This window comes from Astatotilapia calliptera, chromosome 8 (genome assembly GCF_964374335.1).
Source record: "Astatotilapia calliptera chromosome 8, fAstCal68.1, whole genome shotgun sequence".
In the NCBI taxonomy this organism is placed as follows: Eukaryota; Metazoa; Chordata; class Actinopteri; order Cichliformes; family Cichlidae; genus Astatotilapia; species Astatotilapia calliptera.
In genome coordinates this window covers 22221540-22241236 of record NC_137429.1, presented here as the reverse complement: position 1 = coordinate 22241236, position 19697 = coordinate 22221540, and the positions used below count along the sequence as shown (strand labels likewise).

The 19697-nt window shown below is 42.5% G+C and overlaps 2 protein-coding genes across 3 annotated transcripts; one reads left to right on the top strand and one right to left on the bottom strand.

Annotated features, from left to right (window-relative positions):
* Window positions 1-1037: 1037 nt before the first annotated feature.
* On the bottom strand, window positions 1038-11927 carry vps35l (VPS35 endosomal protein sorting factor like). Of its 2 annotated transcripts, none has more exons than XM_026177159.2 (30): window positions 11180-11927; window positions 9399-9498; window positions 9100-9282; window positions 8903-9022; window positions 8681-8705; window positions 8326-8402; window positions 8104-8232; window positions 7938-8022; window positions 7805-7861; window positions 7571-7667; window positions 7156-7203; window positions 6881-6974; window positions 6360-6560; window positions 6207-6253; window positions 5933-6044; window positions 5078-5194; window positions 4932-4985; window positions 4761-4841; window positions 4603-4665; window positions 4421-4506; window positions 4247-4327; window positions 4064-4127; window positions 3827-3925; window positions 3669-3746; window positions 3321-3435; window positions 3033-3172; window positions 2745-2910; window positions 1687-1805; window positions 1305-1454; window positions 1038-1203 (listed from the first exon to the last, which is right to left on the bottom strand). In XM_026177159.2, the coding sequence occupies exons 1-30, from the start codon at window positions 11194-11196 to the stop codon at window positions 1105-1107; spliced, it is 2904 nt and encodes a 967-aa protein (XP_026032944.1). In that variant the 5' UTR covers window positions 11197-11927; the 3' UTR covers window positions 1038-1104. The 2 variants fall into 2 exon arrangements, with proteins under 2 accessions (XP_026032944.1, XP_026032945.1); XM_026177160.2 differs by having other exon boundaries at window positions 1305-1451.
* Window positions 11672-19673, top strand: zdhhc16b (zDHHC palmitoyltransferase 16b). The gene is made up of 10 exons (XM_026177163.2): window positions 11672-11811; window positions 13736-14046; window positions 14128-14322; window positions 16719-16807; window positions 16899-16927; window positions 17042-17175; window positions 17526-17611; window positions 17700-17823; window positions 17987-18057; window positions 18429-19673. The coding sequence occupies exons 2-10, from the start codon at window positions 13777-13779 to the stop codon at window positions 18529-18531; spliced, it is 1101 nt and encodes a 366-aa protein (XP_026032948.2). The 5' UTR covers window positions 11672-11811; window positions 13736-13776; the 3' UTR covers window positions 18532-19673.
* The last annotated feature ends 24 nt before the right edge of the window (window positions 19674-19697 follow it).

Here is a 19697-nt window from a genome sequence, read left to right as displayed (position 1 = left end):
AAGTATATTAAATAAAATGAAGACAGTAGGTAGCAGTCAGAATAATTTATTGAAACACATCATTACTGACATTCCCCACAGAATCGGGCAGCTGCAGAGGGACAGACTGAATAGTGTAGACGCTCCGTGTCGTCAGTGTTTATCTCGTGTTGGAGAGAGACCATTTCTTTCTGCAGTTGTCGTCAGAAATCCTCCTATTTAAACGGCTGTTGTTAGTCATGAAACATTCAGAACTAGGTTCATCCTGCTGGCTTCTGTTACCCCACAGATCCGGGTCCACCTTCCAAAAGGGAAATTCAGGCCAAAATGACTTTCAGGCGAGTACATCCAAGCACGTGTTACCGTGTTGTCAGTTACATTTTTATTCAGTGTTAATTTTTCACAGCATCCTTTGAGTTTTGTAAGCAAAGGGAAAAAAATAATTTTGTTTTCTTAACCTGAAAGTCAGTTTAGTCAGATGTGTCCTGTTGTTACCAGGAAGAAGTGTGTGACCAAAGGCCTGCAGTGTGTGTCGGTGAGCGTCATCACGACTGTTTGCTGCTGTTTCTGATCATTTTGTCCTTTGAGAGCTAAAGCGAAGTGTTTGACTTTTCAGCTGTCACTAAATAAGAAAATAAACTACAACTGAGAAGAGTGTGAGAATGTGAAACGGCTTCCTTGTTATTTATTTGCAAGCACTGGGAACTACAAAAATTATAAGCTGGTAAAACAGCTAGCACCAGCGAGACAGAGGAGTTTCTCTGTGAAACCATTTAAACTTGTGTCATTAACTTGGGCTGTGAGGCTGCAGCTTATCAGAGGTTTAAAGGTGGTGGTTCAGCTCCTGATAAAAGTATGTGGGGTCCTTTATCCCCTAGCAAGGCCTATTTTAGTTTGGTGGGAGGCTGTTTGTGTCATTTGCAGAATAAATCACTCAGCTGGAGGCCACCGTCTTGCAGTCTTGGACAGTCAACACACTAAAGGTGTCAAGGTGATCTGATTCAAGTACTCAGACTATATAAAAGTCTACACAAGACACAGAAAACAGGCATATAAAATTCCTTTGTTAGGTTTTATTTACACAAATTTAAATTGAGCAGTGTAACACGTCATTGAGTGTGGAGCTCAGGTGCGAGACTGCAGCGTGAGCCTCTGGACCATATCTGACAGATGAGTCATGTCCGGCTGCTGAGTCTGATGTTTGATGAACTCCAGAGTCCGAACCTGCAGCAGACAAAGATGAGAAGTCAGTGAGGCTGCATTCACAAATACAGCAGATTTAAAGTGTACAGAGTGGGCCTCGGAGCTCTGAAACATGAACTCACGGAGGTGCGGGTCTCGCAGCATCCATGTTTGTGGCTGAGGTTCCAAAGGTTGACTGCCAGCTGGCTCAGCTTGTTGTTCCTCAGATCACCGTGAGCCAGCAGGACACCAAACAGGGAGAAGGCCAGAGCGCCCTGGCGGCGTGTGCTCTGCTGCAAGAGAGTGGGAAATGCATGTCAGCGTGGTTTTCCAGTTTTTGGTTTTCATTCCCACATGTACATGAAGGCAGCATAACTTTGGTTACACAGCATCCAGATTTTGGCAAGCTTGAAATCTGGATTTTCACTAAAACCAGATTATTTTTCTTTAAAATAATTCCTTCAGCCATGGAAGCAGTTGCTTTTTGTTTTTGAATTTAGACACATCTAAGCACCGCATCCTCACCTCATCACGACCGAGTGTCTTCAGGTGGTCGAGGATCTGTCCAATCAGAGTCTCACACAGCTTGTTGATCTCTGATAGGAATTTGGGATCTCCGCCATAGAGCGTGTCATTAGAATCCACTGAGCCAGGAAACAGAATAATTAGATTAACGGGGAAAACTCCTCACTGTCTTACTACAGATGAAGACAGAATTATTACCCCCCTGTGGAATTTGCAGAACAAGGGACTTTAATTTTTTCATTTCCTTAGCATTTCTAAACATACTACTAGTATGTTTATACTATACTACTACTACATACTACTGCTTTTTATTTGTGGGGTATTTACATGTCTATCTAAAACATTGTAATATGTAATAGTAATACATTAGCTAATACATAATATTAAATAAATTATATATATCTCTATATATAAATAAAATAAATTATATATATCTCTATATATAAATAAAATAAATTATATATCTATCTATCTATCTATACACACACACACACACACACACATGTATCTAATATCTAATAACCATGTTAATAAAAAATCTTAATAAGATTGAGGACGATCAGTTACGATACACAACAGTAAGTTGTAAGTTTGTGTGTTTGTGGAGATGTGCTTGGATCCAAACCGAGATAAGTCAGAAGCATGTAGCAGATGTCATTAAATGAAGATATATTATTTCTGTGGTAATACATTATTCTCTCTAAAGTCACGTATTCTGTAATAAGACTGATCCAGTGGTTCGGGAGTAGTGATCTTTTGGATTTCCAATTTCAAAATATAGCTTTCTTGGCAATAGAGAGATAAAGAAGAGCTTGAGAGAGTCCTTAAAAAAAAAGAATGGACTGGAATCCCTCTGGAGACGTGTGAGAGACTTGTTGAAAACAGCACTGTCCTCAACTGTACATGTGACAAGAACAGGAAACGTCACAAGTAAAAGCTCAACGCGTGAAACTCTTAACTTTTAGGGCTTACAGAAATTAGCCTGGAGAAAATCTGTAAAAGTCTGTCTTTGTTAGAGCTCTCTGATGTAAATTCAGTGTTTACGTGTGTGCCGTTACCTTTGGGGATAGAGTACAGATAGGTTTCCTGGCTCATGGCTGCCAGCAGGGGCAGAGCACTGATGTAAACCCGCACCTTTGCATCGCTGTTGTCTTCCCAGGTATAATCCTGGACCATGTTGAGCAGACCCCGGACTAAGTAGAGCACCCCATGCTCTGGATGGTCCTGTTAAAAGACAACAACAACAAAAATCAAAACATTTGTCAAGCTGAACTGAGACAAAAATGGGCGATTACAGGTGTGGTCCGTCTCCTGTAAACCCACCTCTGAACCGTAATGAACCTTACCGGGATAACCAGCAGCGTTGCCAAGAAGCTGTTGATAAAGTCCACGAGGAAGCTTTCAGAAGAGCGAAGTTTTCCCTCCACGCTGATGGAGCGAGGAACCTCCGGAAGAATGCTTACGGCTGCCTTTAGGAAAGCATCGGCTGGAAGAAGGAAGGTGGAGAACGAGTCAGAAAAGGCGTGGGAAGGACAAGAGAAACAGAAATGATCGCAATACAGTAAAAACATTAGGGACACAAGTTTTGATCAACTAAATCTTAAACTTAAATCTCGAATGAGACAGCTACTTACCCTGGGACAGACACTGATTGGCCAAAGCAACCTGACCGGACAACAGGTAGAGGCTGAGTCGACTGAAGATGCTGCTGAGAGACGGGATGGTGATGAAACTGTAGGCGGCACATGCCTAAAAGAGAGAGGGAGAGGAAAATTTCATGCAATGTTATTTCTGTAAGACAGGCCTATAAAAAAAGCTTGCTAGCATTAGGTGATAAATTAGCATTAGCCAAAATGCTAATGTTGACTGTCTTTTATATACAGTCTGTGGTTTTTTGACTTTTCCTTTGGCATTGCTAAAAAGTCATCCAAGAGGAACGTACGGTGATGTGAAATGATTAGAGACTGCATGTGTGGACTCACTCTGACGAAAGCAGCGGTCTTGCGGGAGTGATTCCCTCTCATCACCCTCCTGGTCTCCATGGCCAGCTGGTTCACCGTCTGTAAACGACAAGGTTACATGAAGGAGATGGCGTTGTGGCTTCTGTCACTTAATGCTGAAATGCCAAACACAGGCTTACATGAATGAGTTGCACCAGGACAGGCTCCAGGTTACAGAAGGTGGCTCTAGCCTCCACACAGAAACTCAACTGCTGCTCAAAGTCACGACCAAAGGAAACCTGAAGTGCAGAGAAAAAAATTTTAACCCCAAAATTGAAACAAAAACAACAGATGCAGATCAAAACAATGCAATACAAGAGGCCGAAACAGCAGTTGTGATTGTTGTTGACATAATATAATAGATGTGATAATCTCACCATGCGGATGAAGCCGATGATCAGCAGAGCCAAAGATCTTTTCTCGTCTTCGAGAGTAAGAGCACTTCAAGACAAAGAGAAAAATAAATGCGCTACCGCACGAACACAGCTGAAACGACGACTTTAAGTCACAGATATGAAAGTAGCATACGTCTGTATAACACACACAAACGAATACCCTACTTGACAGAGTCGTGCATGGTCTTGCAGATGTGCAGCATGGCGTTGAGGATCACCGGGTCTCTGGTGAGCTCCACCTGGTGTCTAAAGGCCAGAGAACAGAGTAGAACATCAATACGAAACATCAACGTTTCTGCCACAACTCTCAATAATCTCATGACTTTAACGAACTCTTACTTGATGAAGACCTCCATGATGGATTTGCAGACCTCCACCCTCACGCTGTCCTTCTGGAACATGTCCAGGAACGGCAGGAATCGCTCCTGAAGAACCGAAAAGAGCAAAAACTGAAAATGTAGCTCGACTTATGGCACTGGAATCACAGTTTCATCGTTGCAGCTCAAGCTGTAGAAGCTCACCATGGAGAAGAGGACAGAGAAGTCGTGGAAGTAGGTGAGGATCTTCCTGATCACCGACTGCAGCTACACGCAGAACAGACACGAGACAGTTAGTACAGAGCAGAAGGAAAGAGGAGGATGGAGAGTAGCAGAGATTCAGGGAAGCATCGTGCACCAACCTGAGGGTAGGCGTCCTCGAATGCTCGGTCAGGGGTCATGTGTTTGATGATGTCAGCCAAAATCGTGTTGACCTCCCGTTTCTGACAGTCACGCAGAGAGAGGATTAAGAAAGGTAGTGCATTTCCAAAACATAAATAAATAAAATTTGTGTTTGACTGCTTTCTACTCACTGTAAAGTGTCTGCAGGTAAACTCCACCCAGATTTCAGCACAGTTGATGTAGTCCTGCAAACCAAAATGAGATTTTCAGTAACAATCTGGAACATTCTGGCAGGAATAACGGGACCTTTTGAAAACTACTGTCAGCGGTTCAGAACCTGAGGACTGCGGACTTTGGTGATGACTTTCCAGGCTTCATTCAGGATCGTCAGCCTCTCGGATTCTGGAGGATCGGCAGACGCCAGGCTGCGACCCAGAGAGCCAAACAACAGATGCTGAAAAGGAGACAAAATTCATTCCAAAAAGATTTAGACAATGACCTGAACATCTGCCTCTATCCTTTATATATTTTAATGACTTTATTACCCAATGAGATTGATTTTTCATACTCGTTGTGAATTATGTGAAGGTGTAATGACTACTTTTTCTTCAGCTTTTATAAACCTTCCCATTAAATTATTGGCAGTAAGGAATTTTCACCAGTTGATTGTGTTGACTATAATCCTGGAGGAGCTGTAGAGGAAACAGAGAGGTTTCAGATCTGGCCATCATCATGGGAAAGGAGTGGAGAGAATTTGTCATCAGTGTTGCTGTTTGAATCCAGCTGGAATCAACACACTGTCTGGATTCCTCCATTAGCTGATGCAGAGGCCATGTAACTGTGGCTGTAGACCTTCTGCATCACTTCCTGCACATACAGCTGAGCACATCAGTTTCATTTCCACTGACCTCATACCAACAATACCTGCATTCATTTTAGCTTTGAGCTCCTTATTGTGTCCATATTTAGACTTTAATTCACTGAGCTCTGACATGATTTTTGTGGTGTAATTGTTTTCCCTTTCCAAGCTGTTTTGCTCTGGGATATTTTAAATTGTGTTACTGCCAAGTTGTTTTTCACAAGTATTTTTTATCTTGTACTTATTTCCCCACATCCAATAAACAGAAGATGACTTCTTTGTTTTTAACCAAGGTAAGAAAAAAGATGCAGTGAACATGAAACATTCTCTGACCTTTGGGAAGCCGGCCTCGTCGCAGTCTTTGATCATACCGATGAAGTCTGTGGCTCTGGCTGCAACAAACTCTGGCCTGAACGCCCTCATTACTGAATTCAAAAGCAAAGCACTGTGGGAAAGCAAAGATGAATTAGTGCTGTGCCATACATTCTGTGACAACTTTAGCTAAACCCATGCTAATAACGGTCATTTCTATGAAATAAAAGGATCGTGACACTTCCAGGTAAATCACATGACAAGAAACAGCTACTAATAATTTTAAAGCACTCACTTGTTTCCCAGTTTTTTGCATCTCTCCATCATCTCTGTTAGCAGAGACTGAAACAGAAACACAAGCAGCATTAAAAGCAGAAACATCACTGAGGTTGTGCCCCTGCGACGCTCTCACCGAGCTCCACTTTTTCAATAAAGTCTAAGTAAATACCTCTGGAGCTCTGTACGCGATACACTGCAGGATCCAGCTGATGGCAGGTGAGTAGAGTGTCAGGTACTCGGGCATCTCCACCCTCTGCAGCACCAGCTGGGCCCGGACGTTCTCGCTGCTGATCTGTCGAAAAGTGCCGAGCAGGTCGAAGAAGTTGCGGTTCAGGCTGTCTTTCAGGTGGGGGGCCACCTCCATGCCCACCTGGAAAGAAGGATATAGGTGTCAAACAAACAAAACCTACAAAGCTGGTAAACAGCGCAAGTCAAAAATAGCAATGTTCATGCATTTGCAGCATTTTTTTATGGCAACTGATCTGGACAGGAGGAGTTGCAATATGCTCACTCAGAAAAAAGAGGCATCAACGACAAACGACAGGAGACAGAAATAAGTCATAACATGAAGGAGAGAAGCTGGGGTCACAGTGGGTTGCAGATGTAGCAACAACAGCCTAAATAGGACACCCCAGAAACACAATCAGCAAGGTAGGGAAATTAAGGAAAGACGAGCAGAGTCCATCTCACCCTGCAGAGGTAAGCTCTGGCATATGCAGCCACCAGAGGGTCTCCAATCCCTCTGACCATGGCACTCAACCGAGGAAGGGTCTCCTGAATGCCGCTGCGGACAGTGGCAGGACAGATGGTGTTTTCTTTATGTCAAACGATTTTATTCCAGTTTACAAACATGGTTGATGCATCACAGCTATTAAAATGACATTTTCCAAATATTATTGCTAAATCTTTACGTTTTCTAAAGAAAAATCCTTGTGGAAACCAGCTGATAAACTGTGAGGACTCACGATTTGTTGAGGAACCGGTTGCACTTGAGAATGGCAGCTTCAACATAGCTGTATCACGAGGTTAAAGAACCAAATTTACATACAAATTACTTACAAACATACATAGCTGAGCCACTTTGCATTTAATCGTTATTATTAATATCTGGTTCTCTTTCAAAGTTTGTGTTTTTGGCCTGTCTCCCTCCCCACACCTCTAACCGGAGCACCCACAGCAGATGGGTGCTCCTCCCTGAGTCTGGTTCTGCTGGAGGTTACTTCCTGCTAAAAGAGAGGTGAGGTGACTGTTGTTGAGATTTGGTGCTATGTAAATAAAACTGAATTGAACTTGATTTTAAAACCAGGTCTGCGAGTGAATGAAACTCCAGCCAAAAGCAGACTATGAACAGAAATCCTGAGTGAGGGTGTTGAAGGATACAGTCTGGGAAGGAGCTCTCTGATGGAGGCGATCTTGTAGAACCAGTTGAGGCACGTCTCCTTTGCGGTGTCATTCACATCTTCAACTGTGAAATTATCTGAGGTGGCAAACAAAAGTCAAATGTGAATTAACAAAAACTAAATCAATCCAACATGACTTCAGAAGGTGCAAGGATCGTCTAAATGCTCTGAAGAATTTAAAGCTTTAAGTTGATTGTCAGCATTTCCACTTTACCTGGTAAAGGCCGTGGGTCTGAACACATGGTCCAGATCCTGTCGTACACCAGCCGGCCTGCAAACAACAAGGACCCGAGTCACAAAACTTGCACATTGTTCAGGTTCAACTGTGGAAAAAAATCTTTACTGACCAAATGTGTCAAGGATATCAGTGATGAGAACAAATTTGCTGGGGTAGAACTGGATCACCGAATTGTCGGACAGAAGCTTGGAGCACTGCAGCACAGATCACAGATCAGGGGTGATATTTATTAAGGCGACACCAGTTAAAATGAGCACCAATTAAATAAACATTACCTGGATGACAATCTTCAGGGCTTTGACCTTCTGGTCAGAGGACCAGGCCTCCTTTAGGGACTGGTTCAGCTCCTCGATGCGGTTGGCGTAATCCTGTTGCGAGAGGTTCAGCAGCTCTCTCTGGGAGCCCTGCACACACACACAGGCAAGAAGATCCAATAACATCCCCCATCGTATTTCTTGAAAGAATAATGCAAGGCCAGCCAACAGTGGGACGCCTACCTCCTCTAGATCATCCAGCTCCTCCAGACGAGTGCGAACCTTCTCTGAAACAGCCGATCCTTGACTGGTGGCTTTTCCTAGTGAAAACAGGAAGTGATGTATAAGTTGTGAAGTTAAAGACCAAATAACAACTTAATAAGTGATGCTGACATTCTTTTTGTTTGCCCATTTTGTTTTTGCTGCCATTTATGGTTATGATAGACAGAAAAAAGCAATTTGAAAGGATTTAGGTAGTAAAATGAATATATTCTGATGCTGTCACAGGATTTATCGATACGACAGATAACTATAGACATTGAAAGCATTCAGAAATTTTCTGAAATCATTATATGTGATAGAAACAGGTTGCTCTTACCTCTGTCAGAGCCTATGAACAGATTCTATGGAGAAAAAACAAATTATAATTAAATTTTAGAACATCAAAAAAGTGCTAAACTCTCTTGAATATTTTGTTAATTGGTGAAGCCATCAGGTTCATTTCCACTATGTTTTCAAGCAGCATTAAATTATGAGACAGCAGGCCCTTGGGTAAGAGGTAAGCATAACAACAGCCTTGCTGCTACGATAGAGGACTCACTATGGAGAGTTTTTCGGTGGTGGTGAACCTGGCCAGGATTTCCCCTCGCTTCAGTGACCAAGGTTCAAAATCTGGTCCCACTGCCTCTTCTTCCTTCTCTCTCTTCCTCCTCCCCAGGTCCTGAAAGCACATCTTTATTTAGTGTCACTTTCAAATGAGCACATGCTTCAGGATTTACATTTGTCCAAGTCACTGACTCCTGTGGAGCTGCTGTGGGACATGGGTGGCGTCTCGCTGGCCGAGGCCGCGGCAAACATGGACAGGGGGTCGGTCCCGTCCAGCATGGAGCTCAGAGGGTCTGGTGGTGCTGAGGAAGAGGAGGATGAAGAGGAAGAGGTGCTGCCTTTGCGGGTCCCACGGCGGGTCTTTGTATCGGTCACCTGGATGGATTGAGAGAGGGTCAAACCTGTCACAGGCCCATTAAAAAAACCACAACAATGTTTCTGCATGTTTTCAGTGAATTAAAGCGAATAGAGATGCAGCTCAACACTGATACCATGATGGGTTTGAGTGGGTGGTAGTCTCCAAAATCGACAAGAGCGGCCTCAAGACGACACCTCTGCAGCTCTGTGTCATAGTTGCGGCCATGCGAACGCCTGGTTGCAAAAGAGATAAGACAGCTTTTTGGTCCTGCTATCGTTGATAAAGCACTGACGAACATGACCCAGTCACACAAACAAAGCTAAACTAATTATGGCACAACTCTGTGAAAGAAAGGCATAGAATGTGTGAAATTACAAAGAAATGTCTGATTTCATCGTCTGTGGTTCATAATTAAAAGTCTAAAAGAATCTGGAGAAATAAACGTACAGGAAAGTGAATGGCTGCTACATTTCTGAGAAATATGTTGGATATCTACACTGATAAGGACTGTGTAATGGGTAAGGAGTGAAAGGATGGTACGTTATCAACCTACAGATGGCTAAAAGCTTCAAAACACACAAAATTTGATTGCACTAACTCAAAACTGTACTCAGTAGTTTGTATAGCCCCCACATGCTTGTAGGTATGTCGAACAATGTTGGGGAATGCTCCTGATGAGATGATGGATAGTGTCCAGGGGGATCTCCTCCGAGATCTGGACCAGGGCATCACTGAGCTCCTGGACAGTCTGAGGTGCAACCTGACAGAGGCAGTTGGACCAAAACAAAGTCCAAGAGGTGTTCTACTAAATTTAAGTCAGGCAAGTGTGGAAGCCAGACATCGGTATCATCCTCAAGGAACTGCCTGCATACTCTCAACACATGAGGCTGGGCATTGTTGTGCACCAGGAGAAATCTGGGACCCACTGCACCAATGTAGGGCTCAAAGGTTTCATCTTGATACCTGATGGCAGTCAGGGTGTCACTGCCTGTAGAGTTAGAGTGCACGTCCATCCATGTATATGTCTCCCAAAAGCATTACTGAGCCACCACCCACCATACCACTCACAGTGAACAACATTACAGGCAGCATCATGTTCTCGATAACTTCTACAGACTCTTTCATGCCTGTCACATGTGCTCAGGGTGAACCTGCTCTCATCTGTGAAAAGAACAGGGTGCCAGTGGACCTGCCAGGTCTGGTACTCAATGGGAAATGCCAGTGTAAATGCCACAGTGCTGTGCAGTGCAGTGAGTACAGGGCCCACTAGACCATGCTGGACAATCAAGCCAGCTTCATGCAGTTTGTTTCTGATTGTTTGGTCAGAGACATTGACACCAGGGTCCTGCTGGAGCTCTGACAGTTCTCATCCTGCTCCTCACAAAAGAGCAGATAGTGATCCTGCTGATTGGTTAAGGACCTTCTCCGATCCTGTGTCCTGAAATCCCCTCCATGCTCTTGAGACTGTGCTAGAAGACATACAAAAACTTGTGGCAGTGGCACGTATTAATATGCCATCTTGGAGGAGTTTGACTACCTGTACAATCTCTGTAGGGTCCAGGTATCTGCGGCCAGCAGTGACAATGACCCAAGGCAAATGCAGAACTAGTGAAAAATCGTCAGAAAAGACGAGGAGGGAAAAATGTCGTTATAAACCAAATCTACACCGTAACCGAAGAAGGCGTCTGATTCAAAGTCACAGTCATAATAATACCATAAAAAGCTTCTTCGTCTTTAATGTTATGTTGCAAGCCTGAAAAAAGTTGACATTTAGTTTACGACGCTAACTGAACATTAAACGCACGACAATCGTATCTACGCTACACGCGTGTGCTCAGGCGTGGCTCAGTGTTTAAATACTAAAGATTTAAGTTGTTAATAAACCGTTTGTAAAATAAGAAGACAACATCTTACCACTGCACTGCAGCCATTTTTCTGCATCATATGACACCTCAGGCCTCAGCTCGGAAGTTAATTTAATTTGGGTGTTTTTTTCCACAGTCGAGGGGTTAGTTAAATATCTATCGCCGCCACACTTAATGGATACCGCTGTGAATATGTATTTAAGTTTCATTTATAATTTTTTACGAAGACAGCGTGATTTAAGAGGCATTTTAATGAACTATCGCAAAATACAACTTCATTTCCCAGGATATATTGCGAGCTTTCGACGCACTTTCGCCACAGAAGAGAACAAATAGACAGGAGGCGCCACTTTGGAACAATATACCGGGTAGCGACTTTTTATGTTTAACGCTACTGATTTTACCATAATCCTGACTGTTGCTGTCAACTCCTGGCACACTTTTCCTTACAAATATTTTCCAGATATTTCGCTAGCACTCCAGTCTAGAAGCCAGAACAGAACAAGCTGCCAGCTTTGCTGCTGTCAAGCAACTCATCTCGTCAATACACGATCTTCTTCGTGAGTCTCGCCGCTTACAGTCTGATTGCTGCAGTTAGGGGAGTAGCTGCAGGTTCCAGTTCAGCCGAACCATGACCTGACCGTGGTGCTGCAGGTCTGTCTGCCCAGTTCTCCTGACCAGGTACAGTCTAGCGATGTTAAGTTTGGCTCGGGGCGGCAAATAGTTTCTATTAAAACAAACACGTAAAGGCTGGCGTTTGGAAGCGGCTACAGTTAGCTAGCAGCTAGCCAGCTAGCGTTAAAGTGTGACATGTCTGACTGTTTGGATATAATGGACACGAGTCAAACTGGTTGTAGTCCTGTGGCCATTAGTAATACTGTTTTGTCTTTTATATGTAGACTTCATCAGTCATAACCAGTCACTGTGAGAAACATGTTTTGTTGTTGTTGTTGTTGTTGTTTTTTAAAAATATAATAACATTAAAACCAATAGCAGAACTGTGATTTGATAAACTTTGAACTGTGGTGGGGTCTGAGCACAATGTATGGCTTACATGTCAAAGTGATGACCAAGTGGAGACCTCTTGTGTTCATTTGACTCAGCCGGACCTTCCTGTGAAACATCCATCAGTTTCCATTCATCCAGCAGCGCAGTGTAGACGCCGGTTTGATGATTTTTATAATATGATAGCACGAAAGTGTTCTTGTGATCTCACTTCATGTCAAGCTGAAGGTGGCAAAGAGTCAGACTCTGATTCACAGTCTCCATTAGTTTTATAACTTGAAGCTGAAGAAGTGAAATAAAAACCTTTCATCCAGCAGCATGATCAATAATGCGCAAACCACATCACAGTCACTAAAGCTGCTATCAAAGGGACTGAAGACAGGGCTATACTTAAGATTATCTCCGTGTCTGTGTTTAATTAATCAGTTTCAGAAATAGTGAATGATATTCTTTGAACATTTCCAATATCCAGAATCCAAAAACATGAAAAAGCAAGCTGCTGACTACAAGTGAAAAATATCAGACAATCCCCCCTCCTCCTCTCTGACTCACAGAAGACAGTGCAGAGGAAGAGGACAAAGTAAAGCTTATTATAGTGAGACTGTGAGGTAGTGACCTTATTCTATCTAAGTCCAGATTTAGGGCAGCAGGTTGCCATAGAGACTGCTTCTTCTCCCATGAATCCCCCATCTGTGTGGCACGATCTCCTTCTGTCTGTCAGATACAACCATGCACGTTAATATTATGCCCTTCAAACACCCTTCAGACGCCCACCAGCCTTCCTGTGCAGTGGTGAGACTCGTTCAACTTGTCACACAACCAGAAATCGTGTTCGCTCTCTTTATTGCTGAAGTAAAGGAAGTAAAGGCCCTCTCAACAAGAATTTGTCTAATGTTTCTGTATGTTACATGTAGTCCCTGACTTATGCGATTATGTTAAACTTGACAGATCTGTACATGTCACCTGTTGCTGGATGTCCCGTCTTATTTTCATCTTCTTTTAAATGTAAATAATGAGAGATGCGCTCTCATTATTAATGCCATCCTGTTTTGGAGAACCTGAACAAGTCTTATCTGTGTAACCAATACTCACTTTCATGACCCGATGCTCCAGGATCAGGTGGCCACTTTATTTTCCTTAAGACGTCCGTTTGCGTTTCCCTCTTATAAGGTTACCAATCTGCATCTCCCCTGAGAGTCCCTAATAGGTTTTTGGCCTGCAGATGAAGATTTGCCTTCAATTATTAAGAGGAGAAGTTTATTTGTAGGGGCTGATGGGCGTAACTCCTTACCTGATAGCCCTTGTCCTTGTGTGCTTTGATGGGCATATGTCACACAGGAGATGCTGTTACTGTACTTGAGTAACTTCAGTGTTTTCTAGGGAAAGGGAACACTTTCTGGGAAAGGGATCCCTTGTCCTCTATAAAGCTCACTAGTCTTCCTGTTGCCTGCCTTCTCAGATACACTGGGAGCTCTCAACAAGCACTCGGTGACGATGGAAAGCTCCGCATCTGTCAGGCTGCGTTACGAGGAGCTGCTGTTTTATGCGGCCTGTGTTTCTAACTGCTGGTCTGTGTGTCTGTGTGTCTGCGTGTGTTTAGAAGGCAGAGTGTGTAGGAGAGGAGGCAGTGGCGGTGGTGGCATGCGTGTGAGCAGCAGCTGGAGGTGGCAGCTCTCCCGAGCCATGCGACTGGCGCTGCGCTGGTGCTGGCTGTGCCGCACGCAGAGGGGGGGCCAAGGCGGGGGTACCAAAGCGGGGATCGGCGGCAGGTTGTCAGAGGTGTGGCGTTACAGCAAGCTCCTGCTCAAGTCGCTGTACTTCAACAGCCTCACCAACTCAGACACTCTGCTGGACTGTGCTTTTGAACCCGTTTATTGGATTGTGGACAATGTGACCCACTGGTTTGGAGTGGTAAGCTCACTTCCCTCCTCTCTTGATTCCCACGCCTGCTGCTGCTTTCCTTAATCATTTTTCCTTCTCTTACCCTCCCAGGTGTTTGTCTGTCTTGTCGTCTTGCTGACATCCTCAGTTGTGGTCATTGTCTACCTGTTTGTCCTTCCCATGATCGTCAGCACTTACCCTGCACACTGGATTGTGTGGCACCTCTGTTGTGGCCACTGGCTTCTCATTATGGTGGTGTTCCATTATTACAAAGCGACCACCACCTCTCCAGGACACCCACCAAAGGTAGGAGTCACACTCCTCAGAGGCTGACATAGTGACTTATTCTGCTGCCATCATTGATTTTTACATTTTTTTAAGTACAAATGTGAATACTTTTTAACATTTAAAACTTTTCTTTTTTGGTTTATGCGTTGGTTTGTAGGTATTTTTTGAGATAGGGTGATTATATTTCAAAGACTGTAATTGAATTACTTTTTGAATATTAACAAATCATAAAATCATAAAGTAAAAATCTACATACAAAAGTATTTCTGATTTCTTAGGTTTTTTTTTTTTGCATATTTGTCACACTTACATGTTTATATGTTACATAACCCAAGAAAATGATTTTTTTTTTAATGATTTTATTTAATTAGGCAGAAGTTATCCAAACTTACCTGCCCCTGTGTGGAAAGGTAGTTGCCTCGTAAACCTAATAACTGGTTGTGCCGCCCTTTGTAGCAAGAATTGCAGTCAAGCATTTGTGATAATTGGCTATGTGGCTTTCTAATGGCTGTGGAGGAATTCTTTTGATTCAGTCACACTGGACAGGTTTTGAGCACGAACGGTCGGTTTAAGGTCATGCTAAGGTCATGCTAAAGCGTCTCGATTGGATTGAAGTCCAAACTTTAACTTGGCCGCTCCAAAACCTTCAGTTTGTCTTTTTGAGCCTTTCGAAGGTTGACTTGCTGGTGTGTTTACCATTGTTCTGCTGCATACCCATGTGTTCTTGAGCTTCAGGCCATTAACTGATGGTTAGAAATTCTGTGTTAGTTTTACGTCAGATGTAACCTTTTGTCTCATCAGAGTATTTGCCCAAAAGACTTGGGGATCATTAAGATGTTTTTTGGCAAATATGAGACTGGCCTTTGTGTTCTTTTTGATCAGCAGTGGTTTTCTCCTTGGATCTCTCCCGTGGAGGCCATTTTTGCCCAATCTCTTTCTTATTGTTGTATCATGAAGTCTGACTTTAACCCTTTAAAGCTGGTCAGAGCGGGCACGCTCTGTTTTGCGTAGCTATTTTTAAATCCCGGTAGAACTGCAACCAGGTAAGCTCGCGCAATAATTTTTTTTGCACATGAAACCAGAGGAGTTGTACTTACATCTTATGCCATCAGCTTGTCCTAGGTCACAGTTTCCTTCCACATATAGCTTTGCAAAAATGGCATAAAAACCACTTGCAGCAATAAAAACACAATATTCCAGAAACACGCTTTACCGATCCGATCAGCTGTTCGTAACACTTCCTATGTTAGAATAGATCATCAGCGCAAACTATCGCACGTCCGCCATTACCTGCCCGAAACCGGAAGTGACGTCATTTTCTCGGAAATGTAGTTTTTCACCTTCAGGGCCCCATCAGCCTATACTGGTGTTTTAAAAGTTATGTTTGACTTTATGACTTTCTGTGTCGTTTCTGGGATGCTTAGAAGTCATATTGCACTGCTGGAAATAGTTTATTTTGATGCATATGCTGTTTTTTTGCAAATTTGCATTATAATATTTATTTTCGTTTTTCCTGTAGTAAATAAAAATTGGTGTATTTCAAAAATAAAACTATGAAGACACTCAAAATAAATTTCCTGTGGTGGGAAACTATTTTGTGCAACTTTTTTGTATTTACAGTTTTGAGGGATAAACCTCTTAAGTTTCTCTAACTAGAAATATATGTTAAAAAAACCAAAACGATTTTCAATTTTTTTTGTAGTTTATTGCACTTTTTTGTAATTTATGTAATTACTATGCACTTAATGCAGACATATTATTAAAATTTGGGCTATAATGGTTGTATTGATGTATAGCAACTTGAAACGCTCCCAAAAATGGCTCCACAACATGTAAAAATATAATATAAGCTCTGGCGGACTTGGTTCTATGGTAGGTCTTAAAGGGTTAACCGAGACAAGTTGAAGTCTGCTTTAGATGTTGTTCTGATTCTTTTGTGACCTCCTGGATGAGCCGTTGCTGCACTCTTGGAGTGACCTTTTTTTTTTTTCCTTAATGAATGAAATCTTGACTTTAAATACAGCGTTTTGTATTTACTCAGGTTACCTTTGTCTAATATTAAAATTTGTTTCATCTGAAATATTCAAATAGTCAAAAAATGTAGAAATCAGAAAAGGCAAAAACCTTTTCACAAAACATAACATTGTAACAAAAGACATCAAACCTGTGAAATAATTTACTAAGGTCATAAATCAAGTGAGAAGTAGGTAAAGTGTTTTTTTTATAAACACTTATACAATTGGACTTTTTAAAAGCAGAGGAACTGCCCCTGATGGTCGTTAGAAAGAATGCAGGTTTATGTGTCACTTCTCAGACCCAGCGGTCCATCATTCCATCTTTTATGTACAGGCTGTGGTATTTTCTGAAGATGACAGAAGAGCTTTTGTCAAGCTGCATTTTTTTTTCTATTTTAGGACAAAAGTCCCTTCCCTTCTGTGTCCATCTGTAAGAAATGCATCACTCCCAAACCACCGAGGACACACCACTGCAGCATCTGCAACGTGTAAGTTCTTCACGTAGTTCCAATGTGGAGAGTTGGCGTGTTTTATATGTTTGTTTTCTTTTATCATATTAAAATGTTTGCTATATTGCAGGTGTGTTTTGAAGATGGACCACCACTGTCGTATCCTTTGAGCGAGGAAAAACTCATGAAAATGACTTTTATTCTGTTCACTTTTTGTTTTGGTGTCTCCTGGTGTTCCCGCTTGTTACACGTATTGAACTGAGCTCTTTCCAGCCTGGTTGAATAACTGCGTGGGACATTTCAACCATCGCTACTTCTTCTCCTTCTGCGTCTACATGACCATGGGCTGTATCTACTGCAGCATCAGCAGCAGGAACTTGTTTCTGGATGCCTACGACGCTGTAGAGGTAAGGCTCGATAAGGAAAGATTCAACCATCTATATGTTTGGGTGGCGTTTTCGTCATAGCAGCTGCATCTCATTGTTCCAGTTCAACTGAGATCCATTCTGACACGACATATTCCTTTAAGCAGGTTTTTCTAGGTATTATTAACACTACCCCTCTGCACAGTTTGGGTGAGGAGCTATGAGGAAATAATTTGCATCTGTCAGTAAAGCATGATTTGCAAAATTACTCTGATTAAAGACTGTGGCAGCTGGTAAACAAAACTGTAGGCTTGGATAGTAACGTTAAAGGAGCAGTTCAGCACAAAATACAAACTTTGGACACTACTAACTGTCCTTCCTGTCCACCTCAGACCTACTATCAGACCCCTCCTCCGGACTACAGTTTTAGAGAAACCACTGCTCATAAGAGCATCATCTTCCTCTGGGTGCTGACCAGGTGTGAGACACTTTACCTTTTCAAAAAGTCCATAATGCCACTTGTATAGTGCAAATTGTAATATGCCCCTTCTCCCTCTTCCCTGCAGCTCTGTGGCAGTCGCTCTGGGTGGACTCACCCTGTGGCACGCCATGCTTATCAGCAGAGGAGAAACCAGCATAGAGCGGCACATCAACCGCAAAGAAGCCAGAAGATTAAAGGAGAAAGGAAAGGTACATGCACTCCTGTGCAGAGTCAGTTGCTATATATGAGCAAAAGTTTAGTCTTTTATTGGACAAACCAGTTAAAGTTCACCAGACATGAATCCTGCATAGGAACAAAATTCAAACTCATCGAGGGTCTCTGAAAATCCTGTTTTCTTCTTTTCCTAATCAGGTGTTCCGAAATCCATATCATCGCGGTAAAATGAACAACTTGAAGCTACTGTTTGGTGTGCAGAAGAGGAGGTGAGCTCCGTCACTGCTTCAGCTTTTGATGAATATGTGCAAGTATTCCATCTAGAGAGAGGTTCTTATTAGTCATAGCTGGGATCATGTGCTCAATACAAACTATTATTCCACCTGTTTTTCTAACTGCATAAAGGAAAAGAATAGGAAAATATTTTTATATTAAATTGACACATTTGATGGTTTTCATGCAAAGCCAGCTGCCAGGTTTCTTTCAGTGTTGTGCTTACTGAAAAGCAGGGACACAAATTACCACTGTTGTATGTATGATTTTTGAAATGATCAGTTGTGTCCCCTTTAAAAGATCACAGCTTTGTCATCCTTCATTGTTTTCAGTCACATTTCATCCCATCTGTTCTTCTGTTCCTCAGTCACTGGCTCACACGGGTCCTCTTACCCTCCAGCCATCTTCCCTGCGGAGACGGCATCGTGTGGGACTGCACCTTCGCCAGGAGAGACCCCATGGCCATCTGACTTTCAGCTTTTTAATGTCGTACCATATTTAAAAAAAAAACAACCTTCAAACCTGCATTTATAACCAGCAAAGAAGAAAAGACTGGTTACACAGATCAGCAGCCTTTTGCTGTGTCTGTATCAGCACTGATAAAAGTGGAGAAACACAGGAGTGTCTCAACTTCTTAGATCCAACTGTCACTTTTCCAGCATTGTACAGTGAGACTAAGCTGTGACTGCAGAGCTGTCGACTGATCTGATTCATGGATGCTGCTGGTCAGCATCTCAGTAACGCCTCGTTCACACAACTTTTATTGAAGAGGTGATGAAATGTTGTGGGATTCTGTTACATGGTGTGGTTTGGCACCATCACAGGAGCCGAAGTTAAAGCTTGTTAATGGTGCTATGTGTTGCATACAGTACAGCACGTTAAAAAACCTATTTTATCGTTATTAAGTGAAGACCTGAAAGTCATGTCGGCAGACCGTTTACAGCAGACTCTTCTTCTCAGTTCATGCTGTAAAACAGACTTGCACATTTCCCCTCAATCTGACTTTAGCTTGTAAAAGAGAGCGTTCCACCTTTATGTGCTTTTTATAAATTAGTGATAAAAGTGCAAAACACGGCACCATTAGCAGCTGAGACTGTATCAATCTCCAGCTCTGTTTAAGGATCGGTGTCTTCAAAATAACAGAAGATAGCTGTGGGAGGCAAATCGTGAAAACATTATTTAAGAAGTGTTGTGTTAGTATGTAAATAATTGTTATTTGTAAGTTGTTTTTAATACCAACTACTCTACATGTGTTTCAAAAACCATCCCCTGGCTTTACTGGGAGCCACTGACCTGAACTCATTTCTTGGTGCCAAAGACGAGTGAAAAACCAACTACACAGCTCTTGATTTCAGAGAACTTTAAACACAGATGTGGTTGTGTGCCTTGTTTGGTTATTCAGCCTTGAAATATGTGACTCAGACACTGAAATATTATTCTGTCATTTAATTTTTTTTTCCTCCCCTAAAGCCACATTTTCATATCGGCAACCTCATGATGGTTTTGGAGGCTCTGCAGTTGCCATAGAAACAGACATCCAGCTGTGATAGTGTTGGAGCTGTGCTCTGATTTCATTTATCTCGCCGCCTTAAAATAAAACAAGGTTTTGATATTTCTGGGTTGACGTGTTTCCGTT

What these genes read in the sequence shown, in the direction of transcription:
- zdhhc16b (XM_026177163.2), top strand. Translation starts at nt 13,777, where the DNA reads ATGCGTGTGAGCAGCAGCTGGAGGTGGCAGCTCTCCCGAGCCATGCGA. An exon ending in TGACCCACTGGTTTGGAGTG is followed by an intron (nt 14,047 to 14,127) that starts GTAAGCTCACTT and finishes TTACCCTCCCAG; the next exon opens with GTGTTTGTCTGTCTTGTCGT. An exon ending in TTTGGTGTGCAGAAGAGGAG is followed by an intron (nt 18,058 to 18,428) that starts GTGAGCTCCGTC and finishes TCTGTTCCTCAG; the next exon opens with TCACTGGCTCACACGGGTCC.
- vps35l (XM_026177159.2), bottom strand. An exon ending in TGATATCCTTGACACATTTG is followed by an intron (nt 7,862 to 7,937) that starts GTCAGTAAAGAT and finishes TGTTGTTTGCAG; the next exon opens with GCCGGCTGGTGTACGACAGG. An exon ending in GCTGCGAGACCCGCACCTCC is followed by an intron (nt 1,204 to 1,304) that starts GTGAGTTCATGT and finishes TGTCTGCTGCAG; the next exon opens with GTTCGGACTCTGGAGTTCAT.